We start from the raw sequence: 22,196 nt of genomic DNA, 5'->3' as shown, positions 1-22,196 counted from the left end.
AACTGATTATTACAACCCAAATTATAATTCAACATTATAACAAATGGAAGTGTATAATCCTCACAACAACCTCACAAGATAGTCACACAAAATCCTCACACAAGCTGGGGATAAATAACTTCAAGTCCTCTGAGCGGTCCGTCAATTCCCGCTAATCCACACCTGCGGAGTTATCCACTACACCATCGAATTGGTGCACCGGGATTGTAAACACAAACCCGGTAAGCTTTACAGCTCGTACGAGTAAAATGAAAATATAACTCGCATATTAATATATATACGAAAATCCACAAATCAAACAAATATAAATGCACTCATGAGTCAATGGACGGCCCATCTGGTCGTCCCAAAGAAATATGAAATAAAACGCTCATGAGAAATTAAGTAACCCTTCTGGTTACCCAAATGCATTTATATTACGGGTACCAAGAACGCTGGTACACATCTGTTACCCCTCTCGTAATACACCGCCGATATTGGATAGCCACCTGCTACCCAACATCCAAAACAATCTGAGTACCCATGAGCAGATAACCACCCGTTACCTCACATGCAGTACTACGCTGATATTGGGTAACCACCCGCTACCCAACATCCAAAACAATCTGAGTACTCATGAGCAGATAACCACCCGTTACCTCACATGTAGTACTATGGCGGACAGACTAGAGCTCTAACTGAATCGTAACTTTCGCCCGGCCAAAGGCTAGGTTCCGACTTGCCAAACACGTGCAATAATCTCACATCATATTGTACCAAATCAAGTCCGAAGACAAATCAACATTTTAACAATCTCAATGTTAAAATCACGTACAATAATCTCACATCATATTGTACCAAAAATCAAGTCCGAAGATAAATCAACATTTTAACAATCTCCACGTTAAAATCACGTACAATAATCTCACATCATATTGTACCAAAAATCAAGTCCGAAGACAAATCAACATTTTAACAATCTCCATGTTAAAATCACGTACAATAATCTCACATCATATTGTACAAATCAAAATCACATGCTCGATATATAAATCTCGTCATCAAAATGACATAAATCACGATAAAATCATAACAGTATATTATATAGCAAACTATATATATATATGTACATATTTACCATTTATACAATATATATATATATAATCCATTATATCATATACATGTCATATTTCATAAACACGTCCGAAGACAAAAATTCGTCCGAAGACGAAACTCATTCGAAAACAAAACTCGTCCGAAGACAAAACGTTTTAACAAACACCATGTTAAAACCACGTACAATAATCACACCTCATATTGTACAAATTAAGTCACATGCTCAATATTTAATTCTCGTCATCAAAATGACAAATCCCAATGAATTTATAACAGTATATAATATAGCAAACTATATATATATGTACTTATTACCATTTATACAATATATATATATATATAATCCACTATATCGTATACATGTTGTAATTCAATATTAAAAACTCTTGTAAAATCTTGAATCTCCGCAAGGGTAGATTCGTAAATATGTGAGATTTTACTCACCTTTTTTCCTGCGTGCAACTTCCACGACCCTGAAAGTAATTTCCTCACTCGTTTCGTCAGTCACCTAATAGCATGATACTTAAAATATCAGGTGACGAGTTCAGCACAGCTAAATGTTGTTCATAAAACATTGTTCACGGAAAACTGTTCATGTTTACTAATCACTGTTTTTACTAAACCACTGTTCACAGTAACTGTTTTACCAAAATATTGTTCATAGTTCTGTTTTACCACGCACTGTTCACAGTTACTGTTACAGGTCACTATTCATAGTTACTGTTACAGATCACTATTCGCAGTTACTGTTTACAGAACCCTATTCATGCGGAGTTACTATTCACAGTTACTATTCATTCGGCGTTACTGTTCACCGACCGCCACCAATCATCACCAAATTTCACCACCACAACCTAAACAACATTTCCAACAACTTTCTAGTTGACACCAAGGTCTAAATCCGAGCCTAAACAGTCCAAACAACGAAGAACATAAATTCGGCACTATTCACAAACCCTAGAAATTGAAATTTTGATTCGGGTACTTACACTTCGATTTGGCTCGATTCCTTTTGTGGGAATGTTGCTGGGACTGAGACAAGCAAAACCCCCCAAAAATCTCGAGCTATGGTGGCCGGAGGAGGCGGCGCCGCCACAGCAGTAACTTCCGGCGGTTTCTACGCCGTGTGTGGTTGTCGCCGGAGTGCAAGGCGTAGCCCAAAAGATGGAGCTCGTCGAGCCCGTCAGTTTGATAGGTGGCACGACACGAGGCGACGTCGGATGGTGGAGAAATCGGCCGGAGAAGGTTTTTGGGTCGGGTGAACAGTACCCGAGCTGATTTTTGGAAAAAAAACTGATTTTCTGATTTTTTAATCTCCTCTCCTTCCTTTTATACTATTTCCAAAATCGGAAACGAACTTCCGACGTTAATAACTTTCGCATCCGACGTCCGATTCAAACGCGTGACGTGTCCTCGAGCTCGTATCGATGAGCTCTACGACTTTCGTGAAGGAAGTTTTCGCAACCGAGCGACTGAATAAAAGTCGATCTATACGTTGCGGTAACGTTACGTTTTCTAATTAAACGATCCGAGAACGTTTCCGTTTTCGTTTCGAAATGTCGCAAACCTCCAATTGTCATCTTGAATTAATTTCACAAGTTTAACACTTTGAAAATACTTGACATTTAGTTTCTAAAAATTCGGGTTATTACATCCTCACATGAGCACCACTCCACGCCCACTGCCTACTCTCATTTCCACCACACATCAACCTTCCTCCTCTAACGTGCCTCCCATTGGATCACCACCTCAGCACCACTACTACCAATACGAAGTTCCACAATACCCACCCCCTGAACCACTCTATCGCCCTTCGCGAGTCGATCTCCCTCGTTTTAACGGCGAAGATGTTGTTAGCTGGGTTTCTTTATCCGAACGATATATGTGTGTCAACCATGTTCCTCCGCTGGACCTTGTTCAAACGTCCGCACTCCACTTTAGCAACGATGTGTCTCTGTGGATGAGTTCATACGAACTCCGACACCCCTTTCCGACGTGGGACGATTTTGTGGCGGTCCTCTTGGCCTGTTTCGATGGCGATTCCACTACCAATTTGAAGAGCCAGCTCTCTCACTTTCAACAAACTGGGTCAGTTGATGACTTCATCTTGGCCTTTACCAAGCTCTCGTGCCGTGCACCGGACTGGCCGGACTCCGTGCTTGTGCACATCTTTACAAGGGGCCTACGCCCAGAAATTTGACTTGAGGTTAAAACTTGGTAGCCGCGTTCCTTGGAGGAAGCCCAACGACTGGCTAAGCTCATTGAACTACGCAATGGTCATTTGCGCCAACTATCCTAACCACGCCATCGCTCTTTCACCCCTCACTACTCCAACCCCACCCCACCGCCAACTCCAATCACCACCACTCAAATGCCGCGACCTCTACTTCCAATCCTAACCCCCCACCCCGTCCACCTCTCTGTTATCTCACCAAGGCGGAGCAGCAAGAGCGCCGTTTGAAGAAGCTTTGTTTCAACTGTGATGAAAAGTGGTTTGATAATCATGTTTGCAAGAATCCATTTTTAGCTGTTTTGGATTGGTCAGATGTCGTGGTACCGCCGTCGGAGCCACCTCTAGGACCTCAGCCCTCGGACGAGCCTCCCATCGAGGAAGATGACCTCTACCCCCTCCATTCTATTACCACCACCAAATTGTGTGATATGATGCGCCTTTGCGGCTCCATTCAGGGACTCCCATTGTTGATAAATTAGGCGTACCCATCCACCCTGTTAGGTCCCTCCGATTCACCACTGCAGGCGGCCACACTCTAATCCCCTCTGGTGTCACCCATGACATCACCGTGTGCACCCAAGACTATAGCTTTACTGATTCCTTCCTCTTACTTCTAGTGCCTGGTTGTGACTTAGTTCTCAGTGCACAATGGTTGTAAACCTTGGATTTTATCAATTGGCACTTCTGCGACAAGTTAATGGCTTTTGTCGTTGACAGCAAGAGATATCTTCTCTGTGGTATCAATTCGGTCCCTCACAGTGATCTTGACCCATCTGCCATATTTGATCTTATTCCCAGAGAGTAACTTGATGTGCTCTACCCTCTCTTTGATGTGTTGCCTACAACTCCACCCTCCCCACACAGGCTTGAAATAGCCCATCTCTTAACCAAATTTGGGCCTATTTTTGAACCTCTAGTGGGCCTGCCTCTCAAACGGTCCATTGACCACAGAATTCCCCTCAAATCCAACAGTGGTCCGATTAATGTCTGACCTTACAAATATGCCCACTCCCAAAAGACCGAACTTGAAACTCAGGTATTTGAAATGCTATCCCAAGGCATCATCCGCCCTAGCTCAAGCCTATTCTCTTCGCCGGTTTTACTTGTCCGGAAGAAAGAAGACACTTGGCATTTTTTTGTTCATTACCGTGAGTTGAATGCGGCAACTATCAAAGACCGGTTTCCTATTCCGGTTGCGGATGAACTATTCAATGAGCTCCATGGTTCCTCCATCTACACGAAACTCGACCTCCATTCCGGCTACCACCAAATCCGCATGCATGAGGAGGATATTCCCAAAACCGCATTTAGGACTCATGACGGCCACTATGAGTTTATCGTCATGCCATTTGGTCTCTCCAACGCACCATCATCATTCCAAGCTATAATGAATGATGTGTTGCGCCCATTGCTCCGCAAAGCTGAGTTATTTTTTTTGATGACATTTTGATTTATAGTCCGGATTTTGAGTTACATGTAATACTCCTTGATAAGGTTTTACACATATTACAATCTCACCGGCTTTATGTCAAGCTCTCCAAATGTCAATTTGCTCAGCCCTTTGTCCAGTATTTGGGCCATGTTGTTTCAGCCCAAGTAGTTGCGATGGACCGGGAGAAAGTGAGCTTTATTGTTCAATGGCCCAAGCCCAAAACCATCAAAGCCTTACGAGGATTTCTGGGACTCACTGGGTATTACAGATGTTTTGTGCGTAACATCGGTATTATTTCTCGGCCTCTCACCGATTTACTCAAGAAAGATGGTTTCTCTTGGTCTACGGCAGCCGACGATGCCTTTCTTGCTCTAAAGACTGCAATTACTTCTGCCCCTGTCCTAGCACTCCCCAATTTCGAAGATGAGTTTTACATTGAGACTGACGCCAATGGTCAAGGCATCGGCGCCGTTCTTTCACAGAGCAAGCACCCCATTGAGTTTCTCAGTAAGACTCTCTCTCCTCGCAATCAATTGCTTTCCACCTATGAGAAAGAGATGCTCGCTGTCCTTCAGGCAACCTCAAAGTGGCGACAATATCTGTTGGGTCATCACTTCACCATTGTTACCGACCACCAGCCGTTGGTTCACATGTTCCAACAATGAATCAATACACTTGCGCAACAAAAATGGATTGCCAAACTCTTGGGCTTTGACTTCACACTGAAGTACCGCGCTGGGCAATTGAACACCGTGATCGACACTTTGTCCAGGTATCATGAATTTTTGAGAATTCAAGGTGTTTCTTCCCCAATTTTTTATTCTCTTGATGCAATAGATCGAGCTTGTCGCTCGAACCCGGATTCCAGTGATGTTCTTGATGCTATAGCTAACGGGGGTATTGTTAAGAATGGATTTTCGGTCTAAGATGGTCGGCTTCTGTACAAAGGCCGCATCTTTGTGCCTGCAACTTTGGATTAGCGCTCTAAAATTCTATTTGAGTTCCATTCCTCTCTCCTTGCTGGTCATTTTGGTTTCCTTCGAACCCTCAAACGCCTTACTCGCAATTTTGCGTGGCCGGGTGTTCATCACGATGTCAAGAGATATGTTGCTTCATGTGATTACTGTCAGCGGGTTAACTATGAGACTACACAGCCCCTTGGCTTGTTACAGCCGCTCCCTGTTCCCGATCGTCCTTGGCTTGACATTGCAATGGATTTTATAGATGGGCTACCCTCCTTCGATGGCAAGACTTCGATTTTGGTCGTGGTTGATCGACTCTCGAAGTATGGACATTTCATTGCGGTCACTCATCCCTACACAGCTGCTCAAATTGCTGAGGTGTTCACTAGAGAGGTCTTTCGTCTCCATGGAATGCCTAAGTCCATTGTAAGTGACCGCGACCGAGTATTCATTTCGAATTTCTGGGAGAATTTCTTCAAATTGCAGGGTACCAAGCTTTGTCGCAGCTCGGCTTATCACCCACAAACCGATGGTCAGTCGGAGGTGTTGAATCTGACACTTGAGCACTACTTACATTGCTTCATTAGTGACAAGCCTGCGACATGGTCCACCTTGCTGCATTGGGCCGAATAGTGGTATAATTCCACCTTCCATTCTGCTCAAATGACCCCATTCCAAGTTGTGTACGGTTTTCCTCCTCCCTGTATTTCCAACTACATGCCAGGCACTACTACCAACAATGCAGTTGATGAAGCACTCAAGGATCGTGACTCTTTGTTGAAGGACCTCAAGGACCATTTGGTTTTGGCACAAAACCGTATGAAATAGCAAGCAGACAAGGGTCGCACTGAACGCACCTTTGAGGTTGATGATTGGGTGTTTCTCAAACTTCACCCATACCGACAACAATCCTTGGTTCGTCGGCCTTCTCAGAAACTTGCTCCTCGTTTCTATGGTCCATTCCACATTGCTGCCAAGATTGGAAAAGTGGCTTACAAACTTCATCTTCCAGCCAAGTGCAGGCTGCATCCCATCTTTTCATGTCTCGCTGCTTAAACGCCGTGTAGGTACTCATGAGCCTATCACTGCCACACTACCCCAATATGATCAAGATGGTATCCTGGAACTGCTCCCGGACCGTGTGCTGGACATGGCCGTTTTCAGAGAGCGTCATCGAGACATTACCAAATGGCTTATTGCTTGGCAAGGCCTGCCTGTGGACGACGCTACTTGGGAAGAGGCTGCAGCTATTGTGCGTCGCTTTCCTGACTTCCAAGCTTGAGGGCAAGCTTGTTCTCTAGGAGGGGATGACTTGTTAATACCAACCAATTTACCTCAGCCCATATCCTCTATCAGCCCACTAATCTCAGCCACAGGCATCATCTGCAAATCTGCACCGGAAGTACAATTACTCAACACACCCATGGCTCTTATCCGACCAGTGCTATTGTCCTCATCTCCATCATTCAGTTGCTGCAGTTTGTCTCCTTTGTTAGTTACTGTTAGCTTGTCATTTTCTCTTCAGGGCGGTCCCAAGATCCTTGCTCCCACTTTCCCTTGTATGGTTGAGCAGTAGTAGTATATATTGTAATTCCAAGACCTCATTTGGGGCATGAATGAATTCAGTAGTGTTTTAATTCCTATTTCTCTAGCCTAGCTTAGTGTTGGTACCTATTACATAGGCACTCCAATGGGATTGGTCAAGGCTCGACCTCGTCCTTGAAGATACTCCATAGAGAAGTAGTAATCAAAACAACCATCATAACCTAACGCCGTCCACTGGGGTTTACAAAAAAAGTCTACCGCTTTGTCCACACAGCAGTTTCAAAGGTCACGATACCCCGAGTATAAACAATAAGTTTCGGCGTCATTGTTATCAATGTTATGTAACACATTATGTGCCGATTTTTTAGAGTTATTTATTGTGAAATTATCGATGAAATGAGATTTGTTTACTCAAAGTTTTATTTTCTCTTGTAACAAAAAAAAATTGTATTTTCTCTTAGTATCATACTATCAAATGATATATACCATGAATAGACAGAAAAAAAAAGTCATTTTGTTTTAGAGAGAAGTAGTTAGAGAATCGTGCATGGAGCAATGGAAGGTAAAATGCGAGAGCGCTTCTTAGAGTCTAGGGGGCCGATCTTTGTTGTGTCGATCGTGGTTGTAGTAGAGGTAGAAGGAGATCCTATTTAGGGCTCAATCCAGTTGATAACTACATCTTGGAGAAAAAAAACTTATCTGACCAATAAAAAATGGGTGTTGAAATTTGCATACCTTTTTTTACATTCCACACACCCTCTTCTTTTTATAATTATTTTTTTGGTCTCTTTATATTTGTTTCCCACATTACCCTTGTCAAATCTTGAACTAGTTTGAAAGAGGAACAACCCAGAATAATCAACACTATAATCCAAATGGGTATGACTACACCAGTTAACCAAACAAAGTCAAGGCAGGACAAATCGGGAAGTTCATACCTTGAAAAGAAATGAACTGGAATTTACAGTACTAGAGATCATGAAACAGAGATAAAATTTCTTACATATAATTATTCAATTTCTACTGGAAAGTTGCTAATTAAACCCTAAACCCTACTGAAGTTAAACATCTATATCCAAATTTTGGCCATATGTCTGGGTTCTAATCTATCGAGTTCCATAGAGAGATTAGAGAGCTGGGAAAGTAAAGTAACCGACTAGGGTAAAAGAGGAGAGATGAGGACAGTCACTTATGATGAGATAATGTGGGAAACAAACATTAGGGGAATAAAAGAAATCATTAAATGAAGAAAAGGGTATGTGGAATGTAAACAAGGGTGTGCAAATTTCAGCACCCTAAAAAATTTGACATGCATGTCTTCTCCTCATAGGCTTGTGTTTAGCTCTAGCTAACCAACATAGGTCAGCCAAGTTCTTCTTGTCTTTCTTGCTGCTTGGCGGATCTGGTTACAATGTGATGAGCCCGAGTCTAGCTCGATTATATTGGGCCCAAGACTAATGGGCCGCATGATGAGCCTGGTGATCTGTTCGGGTTATAGACTTGCAGATCTTTTTAAAACCTCTGATTAAGGAATCCTCCCTTTTTATTCCCTTCTGAGTATTATTTAGCTGTACACTAGATGAGGTAAAAGACAACTCTGATCATACCTTCACTGGTAATACCTTCTAATAAGATGCGCTGTTTAGGGTTGTAATCAGTAATTTGCAAATTTTTTATCAGTAATTTAGTTGCTTAATTGTCATCATCTTTGATTATTGGCCTCAAGGCATTATAAATTGCCACGCGTCCTCTATTCATGGATAAATCAATAAAAATGGAGTAATTATGTAATAGGAATTTGTAGCAATATTTGACGAAGATTCCAAAGTCAGAGCTATTTCTTGTTCCCCTGTTCTCTTATCTTCTACTAGTTCACTTGTGCACTTCTTCTTCTTCTTCTGATCTTCTTCGAGAGAGACCCACTTCCATGGCTTCAATGGTGTTCTTCTATTTGTCTCGGTGGCGTCTTCCCAGAAGCTTTTTCTTCATACCCACCACCTTAGCCCTCGCCACCTCTCTTCTCATTCTCTTCTACATTTCCATAACCTCCAATCTCTTCCCTCACCACCCTCCTCAATCCAATCTCTCTTCCTTTTCTCATCATCTTTTCCACCCATCTCTAAGTCAACGCTCACTCCCAGCTACCTCCGCCCCAAGTAAAAATGGTACTTCTCTTTCTTTACTGCTATAAAATAATATAATGCTGTTAATTAATTAGTTACAACTTGTTCTTGATGTATTATATGCAATCCAATCCCTCAACATTGATGCATTTCTAGGCATTGGCTTAAACATTTGGTACGTATCTGTGCTTGTTTTAATTCTGATGGTTCATCAGGAAACAATGACGAGGTTTTCCATGACGCGCAGATCTTCGTTCAAGACTATAAGGAAATGAAAAGGAGCTTCAAGATATATGTTTACCCTCACCGGAAAGATGATCCTTTTGCAAATGCACTTCTGCCTGTGGATTCCGAACCTGGCGGTAATTACGCCAGTGAAAGTTACTTCAAGAAGGTCCTAATGGAAAGTCATTTCATCACGAATGATCCAGCCAAGGCACATCTTTTCTTTCTACCTTTCTCTATTGCGAGGTTGCGGCACGACCCCAGAGTTGGTGTGGGAGGCATCCCAGATTTTATTAGGGACTACATCTTCAATGTTAGTCACAAGTATGAGTATTGGAACCGGACTGGTGGAGCAGATCATTTTTATGTTGCTTGTCATTCGATTGGAAGATCAGCCATGGAGAAAGCAACCCAAGTCAAGTTCAATGCTATTCAAGTTGTGTGTTCTTCAAGTTACTTCCTATCTGGGTACATTGCGCACAAGGACGCTTGTCTGCCTCAAGTATGGCCAAGAAAAGATGAGCCCCCTAATCTTCTGTCATCAAATAGGTGAGTCCACATCCTTCATTTGCTAATTTTAATTTGTTATACTAAGCATACATACACTCAAATTGGAAATGTTATGTGTTCTTTTAGAGGCTTATCTTGAGTTGTTCAATAGATTGTGGGCTATTAAATTTAACTTATACGAACGTGCTTACTTTTTCTCTGTATACAACGTCTTTAGGTTGACATTTTGTAATGGAATAGTCAAGAATATCTTGCTTGCTTTTGCATCTCCATGATAGTCTTCAGATATCCAGCACTTGATGCATTCCTTAACTTCCAGGATGTCTTTTAACATCTTTTACTTATCTTTTATGCTGTTCAGTTTCACTATGATTTTTGTTTACTTTTACTTTTCTAAATGGATGTAATTCAATCAATTAGTGATTATAATTACTTAGAAATTAGAATGCATCCCTTATGTTTCATTAAAGATTGTGAACTGATGTAATGTTGTTGCCGCACCAATCTAAATCAGACCAATATTAGTCAGTAGTACTCAGTACGGATACTAACCGTAACCATCAACCAAAAGGTTGAATCTATATATTCTATAAGGTGTTGGTTGAATCACTTAAGTATGATTATGTGTATTTATGTGTGAAACTACCTACTCCCAAGTATAGGAGGTCAAGTTTTAGTAAGGGAAAGTGTAGAGTATCGTACCCAAAGGATTGAGGGAAACTGAACTCTAACTAGATTTCCGCAAGAAAAACTAGAAAAACATGCATTCTAACTTTTTACAAGTTCACAACATTAGCCCTTTGGAAGCTAAGAATCATGAAGATTGTATTAACAAGTGGTAGTGAATCGACTTTGTTGATTTTAGAATTAAGCTAAGCAAACTAATTATTGCACAAAAACAACAAGGAAATGTAAATGTAAAGATAGAATCAAAAGAGGTGTAGAGACTTAGGCATTGCACCTAACCTTACTCATGCACAAACGTAAATCAAGATTAATGCATAACATGTTTGACAAACTTCCCCCTAGTGCTTTGGTGAAGCTACCAAGAAACCAACTAATCATGCAATTTAACAAAGTCTTTTGGAGCCAAATTAAATCACAAAACCTTAGTCCCAATTATATTACCTTATAATACAAGTGTGCTATGTACCACAAGCATAACACCCTCTTAGAGTAATTACACTCATGGCACAAGCATTAAGTTCAAGGTAAGAAATTCAAGCAACTTAATATTTCCCGTAAGAAACACTAAGCCACCACCTAAAGGCTACCCATGCTCACGGATTCAAGAAGTTGTCAAGTTCAAGTTCTGATTCATTAATTACCTAAACATGTTTCTAGGTGACAAAACTAGCAACACATTTAGTAAGCAATTTAAATGTAGAAGCCCATAAATTCAACATGCATCAACATCAATTAAAAGTAAAATGAATTCATTAGCACATGAGTTTGGCTAGGGCTAACATGAGTTTGGCTAGGGCTAGCCTAGCCTCAAACTCAACTACTCACAACCCATTAAATACAACAAACCCTTGAAAATGAAATACATCAAAAGAGAAGTAGAGTAAAGGGAGAAGAGATTACCAAGGGTTTGGTACAAATGATACCAAACCGTACCTCTAAAAGTTTACTACCCACAAAGATGTAATAAGAAAGAAAATACTTCTAAGTATGGTATTAATGGTATCTAACAAAAGAAGAACTCCATGAACACCATACTTTATCCACACAATCTAGGAACAAAGAACAAGGGTTGAGAAAGAGTATGAGTAGAGGATGAAGAGAGTGAAGTGAACCAAATCTATGAAACAAGTTTGTGATTGATCAAGGGTGTAAAGGATCTTTTTATTTTTGGTGAAAACTCAAGACACTTTACACTTTTCTTTGCACAACTTGATATCTATGACTTAGACCTAAGAAAACTATGTTAAAACTATGGAAAATATGAAGTTTTGATAGAGTTTTAGTGTGGTGAAGGAGAATGCATGAATTTGGGAAGAATGAGGGTATTTAAAGGCCTTAAGGTTACAAATGAATGGTGGAGATGTAAGGGGATGAATGGCTAGATATGGTGGACAAATGTGGAAGCACAAATTGTGGATCTTGTTCTTGAAATTGTCCCCTTCATTTGTTTTCTTCTATTTTAAATTTAAATCTCCAATTCATAGAGCATAAATTGTGGATCTTGTTTTTGAAATTGTCTCCTTCATTTGTTTTCTTCTATTTTGAATTTAAAATTTACAATTCATAATTCACCAATATGCATCATTGACTTATTGACTTTAACCACCACCATTTCCGGCAACCACCTTCACATCGCCGGAGTTTAACCGGCATTTTCCGGTGTTGACTTTTGTTTTTTTGTGAAATCTCCACATTTGCTCTTTTTGGCTTGAAACTTTCACCCGAATCTATAATATGCGCTAAATCCACTATTTTTGACGTGTTTCCGATCATTTGCACATTTTCCTAACATGAGTAGGAAACGTAATAAGAAATAAATAAATATACAAAAATATAAAGAAAAAGAATAAAAATAAGGCAAACATTACTAGGTTAATATTAAACTAACATAAGGTCCACTCGCCTAATATGTCACTTAACCTTATGGGTGACGTACTGATGCTAACATGGTGGTAAAGGGTATATGGAGTCACTTTCATTGTCCTTCCGAACTCATTTTTACCAACTCATCTAGGCACGCTGTTTACTTTTTTACATTCCTGTATAGAAGACAAGTATTTATGTATAAGAAGGAAACTGCAATTTGAAGTCGACTTCCATATACAGAACCTTTCTAAGGCTAGGTTAGTAAATAGTCAATGTCAATATTCTTTTCTTCTTCATTGGAAAAGGGGCAGATTTTTTATTTTTTTTAAAGGGGCAGATTTGATGATAGCCTTGAGTTGTTACATATTGTAGCATTCATAGAGCACACACTTTTAAATTTTAATGGTACTGATATGTCACAAGAGATTTATTAAAAATATACTTCATTGTATAAATTTTCTTATTTTTGATTATGTATTGAGGTGATCTTCAAGTTAACTAGAACTCTGCCTTTTCCTATTGACACAGAACAAGACTTGCATTTTTTGCTGGAGGAATAAACTCCCCAGTACGGGAAAGGCTTCTTCAAGTTTGGAGAAATGACTCTGAGATTTTTGTGCACTTTGGTCGGCTCAACACATCTTATGCTGATGCGCTGCTTGGTAGCATGTTCTGTCTCCACGTTAAAGGATTTGAAGTAAATACGGCTCGTATTGCAGATTCATTGTATTATGGCTGTGTCCCAGTCATAATTGCCAACTACTACGATTTACCATTTGCAGACATACTAAACTGGAAGAGCTTCTCAGTCATTGTTGCCACTCTTGATATTCCATTGCTTAAGAAGACCCTTAAAGGAATTGGCCCCGACGAATACATGAGGTTGAAAAACAATGTGTTGAAGGTTCGCAGACAGTTCCAGTGGCACCTTTCACCTATTGATTACGATGCTTTTAACATGGTTATGTATGAGTTGTGGCTCCGACGTAGTTTTTCAACATTTTCCATGAGCACATTTGAATACTCTAAATCAACATCTTATTTTTCATGACCTTGATCCAGTTCATTTTGTACCTAAGTTAAATCAAGTAAGGTTCTTTTATAGTAAAGGTAGCTTGCATATTCTAATTTTGACAATTTTTCTGCTTTGTAATTTACAATAGAATAAAACTAGAGACATGTTTGTCACATATCGATCTCACTGCATTAGAGCTTTCCTTCACCTCAGAGCATCTGATAAATTTGTAAGGGGAATTAGCTAAGTGATAACAAGAAGCCGAAGAAGAATCAGTTACAAGCTATCAAACTGAGGCATTCCTAGTTCACTGAGTTCGTTACATTCCTTCGAGGATATAATTATAGGTAACACAAAATCAAACACATTACAAACTACACAGGGATATGTGGATGTCATGTCTATCTTTTTTAAGCCCTCTGTAGCTCCTAGCTCCACCTGAGATCACCGTCCATTTCTGGAACTTGGAATGCAGCATCAAGATAAACTAATTAAGCTATCAATCATTGATTGATTCTAGTAAGAGATAAACTAATAAAAATGAAACTCCAAAACCAAAAGCATCGTGGACTTGCTGTGTGCCATACTAGGAATAGGGTACGTACGAGACCGAAGGCGCCATTATTCCAAGGGTGGATAGGTTTATACGGCGGAGGGCTCTACTATTAAGTTGTTTAGTTGGTCACATGAAGGATTGTAATCTAATCGATCTCCTCTCTTCTCTTTCTACAGTGCGTCCGAGTGGTTCTTGGCTACAGAGGTCCGGACCGTCCGGATTCACCGTTTTCGGCGACAGCAGACCGCAACGGTGAGGCGGACCACACTAGCCACCTCCCGGCGATGTTATTTATGCCGGCCGGAGCTCCATCGGCGACCCAGGACGGCTGGAATCTTAAAAAAAATCAAGTTTTTGGGCAGATTCCGACTATTTCGCCATTCCGGCCGCTGTGGGTCGCTGATGGAACTTCGGCACAGATGGGATCGCCAAGAGGAGGGAGCACGGCTGACACCATCCGCACCGTCGTTGCGCGTCGCCAGTGGCCGGAATAGCCAAATCCAGACAGTCCAGACCTCCGGACCTTGAGAAGATATATATATATATATATATATATATATATATATATATATATATATTCGATTGCTTTATCATTTGGAGTTTGTTCGTTCACTCCTTTGTAATTGTTTGTGTGCTCTTTTTCTTTGAATATTAGCTTCAACTCTAAGTTTAAGCCGATGGCTGATATAGTGAGATATAGATCATACATTGGATAGGTCTTTTATCTTTAATCTTACACTTTTGCTAATTTTTTGAAAATACTAGATGGAACGGTTAAGAGATAAACAGCGGAATTTATCAAATAAACTTTATTTTACTATTAAATAAAATATTACAATGACAACGTATGATCAATCATAATTATAATTTTCAAAAGTAAAAATTACTTCACACTTAAATAACACGGTCAAGTGTATTACAAAGCCACGGAGGTCTTTGTTGCCACAAATGTCTTCAATGGAGCCACGAAGGTCTCTTGCCACACATGACAATATTAATCCAATATTTGTTCACTCAATACACCTATAGAGCTAAACCTCACCGAGAGCAATTTCTCTCGGACTATGCTAGATCTCACACAATGAAAAATTATTTTTGTCTTTTCTTCTCTATGCATGCATGCGGCCTCTACCCTAGCACCCTTAATCACACATATATATATGCCACTAGATCCGGATGTGGTCCTCGCCCAATAGCTACCTTTCTAAAATCACAATTATCTAGATAAGGAATATATCTTATTTAAAAACCAAATCGTAAATAAAAGAGGAATGTCTTCCTAATTAATGAAATCAAACTCCTCCTTTAAAACAAATACTAGCCAAAACTAATCTCTTAATAAATCTGAAAATATATTTGAAAACACCCTTTCAAATATATCTAGATCTACCAAATTAAAAGATAAAAAATAAAGAAAGAAATCCCAACCTAATATGGCAAGAAACCTTGGGCATGAAGTTTTCCTAGTCGGATTAGAAAACTTCAATTTCTCCACTTAAACCGACCAATTTTTTTCGTTGTCACAAGTTAGGAAGTCTTTGAACTGCATCAACTCATGAGGCCAATATAATTTCATTTTTCTATTTTTTTCAGATAGGACTAGGTTTATTGTGGTACACGGAGACTGAAAAGAAGAGAAATCAAGATTAGTGTAGGATAAACAGTGTTGGAGTCTAGAGATAGAAATATGTTTAACATTGTTTCAGTTTTGTAGATCCTTGGCTTTAGATTGACACTGACCAATAGTTGATGTCTCCCCTCTGCAATTGTTCTTTATTTATATGTTATATGAAAGAAAAAAAAAACATAATCGGCTTAGGACTGCCATTAAATTGCGTGGATATTGATCCCTCAATACTTTCACAAGGAGGATATCAATGTCGTTATTACTTTCAAGATCGAATACTCAATTGAAACTCTTACGACATAATATAACAATAAAAATTAAATGCACGTGCGAGCACGGCTAATATTAATTAAGATCGAAGCTATATCAATAAACAGAATTTGGAACCCCTTTCGACGACTTCTTCTTACGTAATATTTTAGGATATTCACTCATAGTGTGCCTTGGTCTATTCCATATAGAATAAGGAATTAATATTCCATGTAGTGATAGGTTTATCATTACTACTAGTGATAGGATTCATGCTTTATTATGTTATGTCTATGTAATCCTCTATAAATAAAGGCTTCTATCAATGAATAAGATGATCTCAGTTTATCTCTCCATTATCTCTATTGTTATATTACTGTTTCTCCTTAAGCACGCTATCAACACGGAGACGGGTTAATTTTGAAGACTCGAAGGTTTGAAGACTCAAAGCTTGAAGATCCATGATTGACGTTGGAGACTTGGGTTTATTTTTGGGTTGGGGTTTTTGGGACTCCGTCCCCTCTAAAAGTTTATATATCACATTTCTGAACGTGATATTTTGGGCAAATCGATCTAGCGTGGTTTGGAATCATGTGGTATGATCGTCGACATATAGTGTAACTTGATATTATTACACAGCACAGTTGAAACAAGAGAACAAACTATTTGTGATTTGGAATCACAATGACAGACATAAAAAAACCGTATCTTCAAAGGTTTTTGACGTAAATGAAATTTCATCCTCCTCTACCGCTATGAGTGACCAACTGATCCGCCATGAGTTTGACATATTAGACTCTCATAGTTGAGAGATCTAGCACTATATTGAAGTTAATAAGTTCTCATATGTTTGAGACGCCATATTGCTCCCATTCTACATTGGTAATACGTAAATAAGAGTGATCCTAGAGGATTCTATGTTGGCAATACATAGTACAAAGTGATCCTTCAGGATTATGGGACGCACTGAGCAAACGTTATGGTAACATTCATACAATCTCTCCAATGGGAGAAGGTTTGCTCACTTGACTACAAACAGTCACCGACTTCAATTGTGATATGCTTAATCTCTATTAGAAATTATAATTATGTGGTGTTGTCATAAGTGCTGACAGCATGGTCGAGAAACGATGTCTAGCTACATTCCCTAATGCAACCACGATTCTTGTGAATCAATATAGGCTCATGTGTAGTAACAAGAACTATATAGATCGTCAGCGCACTCATATTATTGTTTCAAGACGATAGAGCGGCATGAGAGAATCTTCTTAATATCAATGCCAGAACGGTTGGAACACAGAAGATTTACAAAACTTAGTTCAACACGGCAAGAGGTGGAAAACACCAAAATGGCAAAGGGAAAGTGCATGCTGCACCACAAAACCGTGGGAATTGTTTCCAGCGGGGTGGTGGCAGCAAGGGACATGGTTAGGGCCCTAGGGGCCGTGCCAACTTGTGGACACGCCAGGGATACGTCCCTGACAAGGGTAGCCACACCACACATGGGACATATCCCTCAATCAAACATAAACTTGGAAATAATGCACATTGCATTTAGTTAGACTGAACACTGAAATCCGGGACCGCAGTGCAAGCAATAGAGGTACAAAGATTTAATGTCTTTAGAGACTAATCTTTCGGATGAAGTTGAGATAGAAGCTTGGATTCTAATCTCATAATTGCGGATTCGGTAGCAACAAGGGCATTGCTAGAGACATGGACACTTTGAATTCGACGTTCTAGCCGAAAACAACATCAATTTCCTATTTATAAAGGCACGGTGCCTTAGTTATTATTTTGACTGGGTCATTATAAATTAGATCAAATCATAAACCTTGATGAAAATCTTGGCAGATTAATAAATTTTCGATATGTGTTTTTAGTAAGTCATTCAATTATTCTTCCTTAGTTGCAAATTTTGGTTTGAATTTTTAAGGCATATCATAAAGTCTGGGACTATATATGATCTAGAATTTATTCTGGCACGAACTCGCCAAACTCCTACGCAAGTAGACGAAGACAAAACAGGCCTCGGGGAGGCGCGACACTCCATGCCGACCTTCTTAGATAAGGTGTGGCTTTGCTCTTCCTTTTCTATTTTCTACAATTGGATTTTATGTGTTTTGGCGGAATCTATCATAAATCGATTCATAACTAGACTCATCCAAACTATATGTGGTGTTCATGTCATGAAGGTAATTAAGGGGTTTAGACCTAGTCTAGCTGTTTTGAGTGTATTCCCCCCCCCCCCCCCCCCCCGCTTGCCCACTTCTTGGACAAGTCCGCAGGTTTGGTCTCGATTTTTGGTTAAGTAACGCATGCTCCATCTTTTGTTGGCGGATTGAATCATAGTTTTTAACTTTGATTTGCATAACATGTCCATCAAAAGAGGCTGAGTATGCGTGTTGCACGATCTCAAGGAGGTCAACATGCCATTGATTGCTTCTGGGATCTAATTTTTACACAAATTAAGAGCATTCATGTGCCATGTTTTCTACTTTTGCGCTCATGTGAGATTGAGTGTTTAAGCCGCCTGTGAGATTACTCACGCAATTTTATAAGGAATTAACAACTATTCTGGGATTAGTGTCATAAAATTCCTCTGTGACTATGATGATTGGATCATCACAAGTGAGCAAGTAATTGCTCGACTTATCTTGCATATTGGCATTATATTTCATGTCACAAAAGCTCTCTCGAGACAGAGAAGCAATCAAACCTTGCAATGTTCTATGGACATTTTACGTCAATGATTTATGAGAATGATCATAATTCTTATGTATTATATCTAATGAGTGCAAAAACGAATGCCTATTAGAAAATTTTATGAGTCAACTTCGTGAATTAGATTCACTACACTTAGGATTATTGATTCCTACGATGTCGCCAACAAAGATAGTTGGGACACCGACTCATATCGGATTTAACATGATCACTTGGGTGATCTAGAACGAGATTGATGATCCGAATTCTTTGAAATTCACATAGACATCCATTCTTTCTGGGAAAGAACACAAATTTGGTGAAAGCATCATCATCATCATGGTGATGGCGCCACAAGGAAGAATGGTGCACATAATGTGACAATCACGTCACAAGCTGTTGGCTCCGAGACTTTGGAGGCTTTCAAGACGTCAACTAAGGCTAGTGTGACACACCTAATTTCCCGAAGAAGCATCTTTACAACCAATTAATTTGTGGTTATCGTGTTAAATAAATATGGCAAGAATCAAGTTAAATAACCAAAACGATCAATCCTATTTTGATCGTGAACATACGTGGTCATGGCATATAGAACAACCTCATTATCAATTAAGTGGTTGTTTGATTCTTTAAGGACCAGTACGTGTTGCTTTCTAAAACTTGGTTTGATTCTTGCAAAATCCAATATGCTAATCTATTATCTATGTGTATTACATATCGGCACCCTAAGACGTCAACTAAAAATTTTAAAATTAGTGTGATGCACCGGCCTTCCATGATGCTTCATTGGCAATTCTTAATGTTATCTCTCGTTCTATAAAACCTATTTTTTAGCTAAATAAGAAGAAAGAGTCTCCTACGCTAAAGATACAAAAGAAAATATTTCATTCTTACATTGAATCTAATGGGGATTATGTGGATTGATTCAACCATCTTGCGGGCACCTTATTTTTTTTTCTGGTGTTGGTTGTTTTAGTAACATGCTGGTTACGTGTTATACCATCATCCATTACTTATGTTGTTTATGCTATAGAATCACAACACATAGTCCGGGTTTAATTTCCGTAGGTGGCGATGATTTGGAGCATATTATATGGGATCTATGATGAGCTTCATATCGCAATATAACAACCCGATCGGTCTTATGATAGTTGACTATGTGGATAGTCTTGATATTTAGTCATGCCCTCCAAATTTTCATATTAAGGGTTATGCAATTTTTTGCATGCAACATTACTTATTCAACTATGCCCACCATCATTGAATTTTTTTTTTCACTAAAGTGTAGTGAATATATGTGAGAATTGAATAGCACTTGCAATCCTTGAGCGCGACAAAGATTGAAGCGGATCTACAATCTTTGAGCTAGATGTGCCATATTGCGCTGCCATAGCGCACAATGATGGATTCTTCGGTTAGTTTGATATATGAATAAGTATTTTTGTGTTGGGTAGAAACTTCCAACTACATCTGCTAATGTTAGTAACCTTGACATGTGATCTATTTTTCCGTTATAGTTACAGATTGTCACTTTGCTGAGACAGTCTTCATGTCATTAGGGGAAGATAAGAATAAAGGTGTTCATGTGTAACGACTTGGAATTGTCGTAGTTTGTCTCCACTATGTCTCATCATGATCCCCAAATCTCAGTTAAAGTGATGAGATCGTATAGTTGCGATCTTCAAATGTTAATGTCTCATTAAGAAGACATAGCGCTACCCATAATTGGGTGACCAAGAAAGAACTTAACATTGCGTTGCCGCCATAGGATGGTGGCATGGTAATGCCATAAACATGGTAACATGGCATCATAGGTCGTGGCTCCTCAAGGAATGAAGGAGGCTACTCCATTCGATCACTCGCTCAAGGGAGAAAGCGAGTATGGCACAAACTTGATCCATTGATAATAAAAAAAATACTCATCCGTCTCGTGAGAATTTCTGGATTATCTTTCATTAGGAGATGCGTTAATGACATAGCTTATCCATATATAAATCTCTACAAAGAGAATTTATACTACTGTACATGAGGACGTGGGATAATGAGTTAGACATCGAACTATACATCGTTGAAAGTATCAACGTAGTAACTTTGGCATAAATGGAAAGGAATGATCCAGTTTAAACAAAGAGATAGGCCTATGTATAGGTGAAGCTGACACTGCAAGTATAAATCCTATCAAATTTGTTAGAAAGCGTAGTGAGACATAAAGTTTAGACTCACGGTGTGTTATCACTTACCTTATGGTGCAACATCTCTCACGGAACGCCTTGGAATCAATTACGATGAGATTTGCTCTCGTAAATGGATGTCATTGCACTCCATTGCCTTGTTAGTTAGACACTTTCTGAAAAACTAACCAAGCAGCTTTGGAATGTGGTCATTACATATCTCTATGGGATCAAAATCAAGAGATACGAATGAAGGTTCTTAAATGAAATTCATTCACCCAAATCAAGTAGCTCTAGATCACAGAGTGCGTTTGCAAAAGGATTTTGAAACGCTCACTAAATAACATCTTCATTAGGAAGAGATATGGTAAATTATGCTCGTGCGTGTTTATTTTGGATTAACATAGACATGCTACTATGTATCGAAAATCTGAGGTTAAGAAAGTAAAAGGTTTAGGAAAGACACAGTCTCGAAAAGGTAGTCGAGGGCTGTAATATTGGTGATTATTCATCAATCGGCTTAGGCACTCTTAATGTATAACTGAGGTCTACCTATACTCCCATGATCAGTCAAAGTCTTTACTCTAAACAGAGAGATCCATTTCGTCAAAGGAAAAGATGATGAAGTGTTGGGATTAGAAATTCCCTATATAAGTACACTAGTGCATTGTAGTACTTATCAAGATATAAGACTTAACTTCTCATTCATTGAGCTAAATGTTGCTCGGCGCCCACACAATGCCTATGGAATGGCACAAAGACATCCTTTTCATACCTAAGGGTATAGGCTTGTTCAATCCCTACATTGAGAAGAAAGACACAATCTGTCAAGATTTGTAGGTCGACTTCAACGTGATCTATATGACATTATAATCAATGAAAAATTGTGAAACTGGTATCATTGGAAATGTATATGTGTCTACTTTCCATAGAAACTAACCATTCAATCATATCTATCATATTGAGCGAGATATGGCTATTTGGCAAAGTAGGACAATTCTGTTCGAGAACTTACATACTAGTCAACTTCCGTCAAGATTTATTATCATCTCCGAACGAACTAGATTATGAATCATATATCATTGTAAAGATACATATGTATACTTTCCAGAACATTCAATGGTTTGTTCTATTTCCTAGAAGAAGATATGACTGATAAGCAATAAAAAATCATGTTGTGCGAGAATCTGTTTTTCA

At 39.3% G+C, this 22,196-nt stretch overlaps 1 protein-coding gene across 1 annotated transcript; it reads left to right on the top strand.

The window, feature by feature from the left end:
- The first annotated feature begins 9,188 nt into the window (after positions 1-9,188).
- On the top strand, positions 9,189-13,729 carry LOC126793615 (probable glycosyltransferase At5g03795). Its single transcript, XM_050520188.1, has 3 exons — positions 9,189-9,423; positions 9,606-10,164; positions 13,207-13,729. Exons 1-3 carry the CDS (start codon positions 9,195-9,197, stop codon positions 13,727-13,729), a joined length of 1,311 nt encoding a protein of 436 aa, XP_050376145.1. The 5' UTR covers positions 9,189-9,194.
- Positions 13,730-22,196: the final 8,467 nt, after the last annotated feature.

The sequence above is a fragment of the Argentina anserina genome, chromosome 1 (assembly GCF_933775445.1).
Source record: "Argentina anserina chromosome 1, drPotAnse1.1, whole genome shotgun sequence".
Taxonomy (NCBI): domain Eukaryota; kingdom Viridiplantae; phylum Streptophyta; class Magnoliopsida; order Rosales; family Rosaceae; genus Argentina; species Argentina anserina.
This window is presented reverse-complemented; position numbering and strand designations above follow the sequence as displayed.

Bases quoted from the DNA above. Each gene is read 5' to 3' on its own strand.
- LOC126793615 (XM_050520188.1), top strand. From the start codon at position 9,195: ATGGCTTCAATGGTGTTCTTCTATTTGTCTCGGTGGCGTCTTCCCAGA. The intron at 9,424-9,605 runs GTAAAAATGGTA...ATGGTTCATCAG, and splicing joins CCCAGCTACCTCCGCCCCAA to GAAACAATGACGAGGTTTTC. The intron at 10,165-13,206 runs GTGAGTCCACAT...CTATTGACACAG, and splicing joins AATCTTCTGTCATCAAATAG to AACAAGACTTGCATTTTTTG.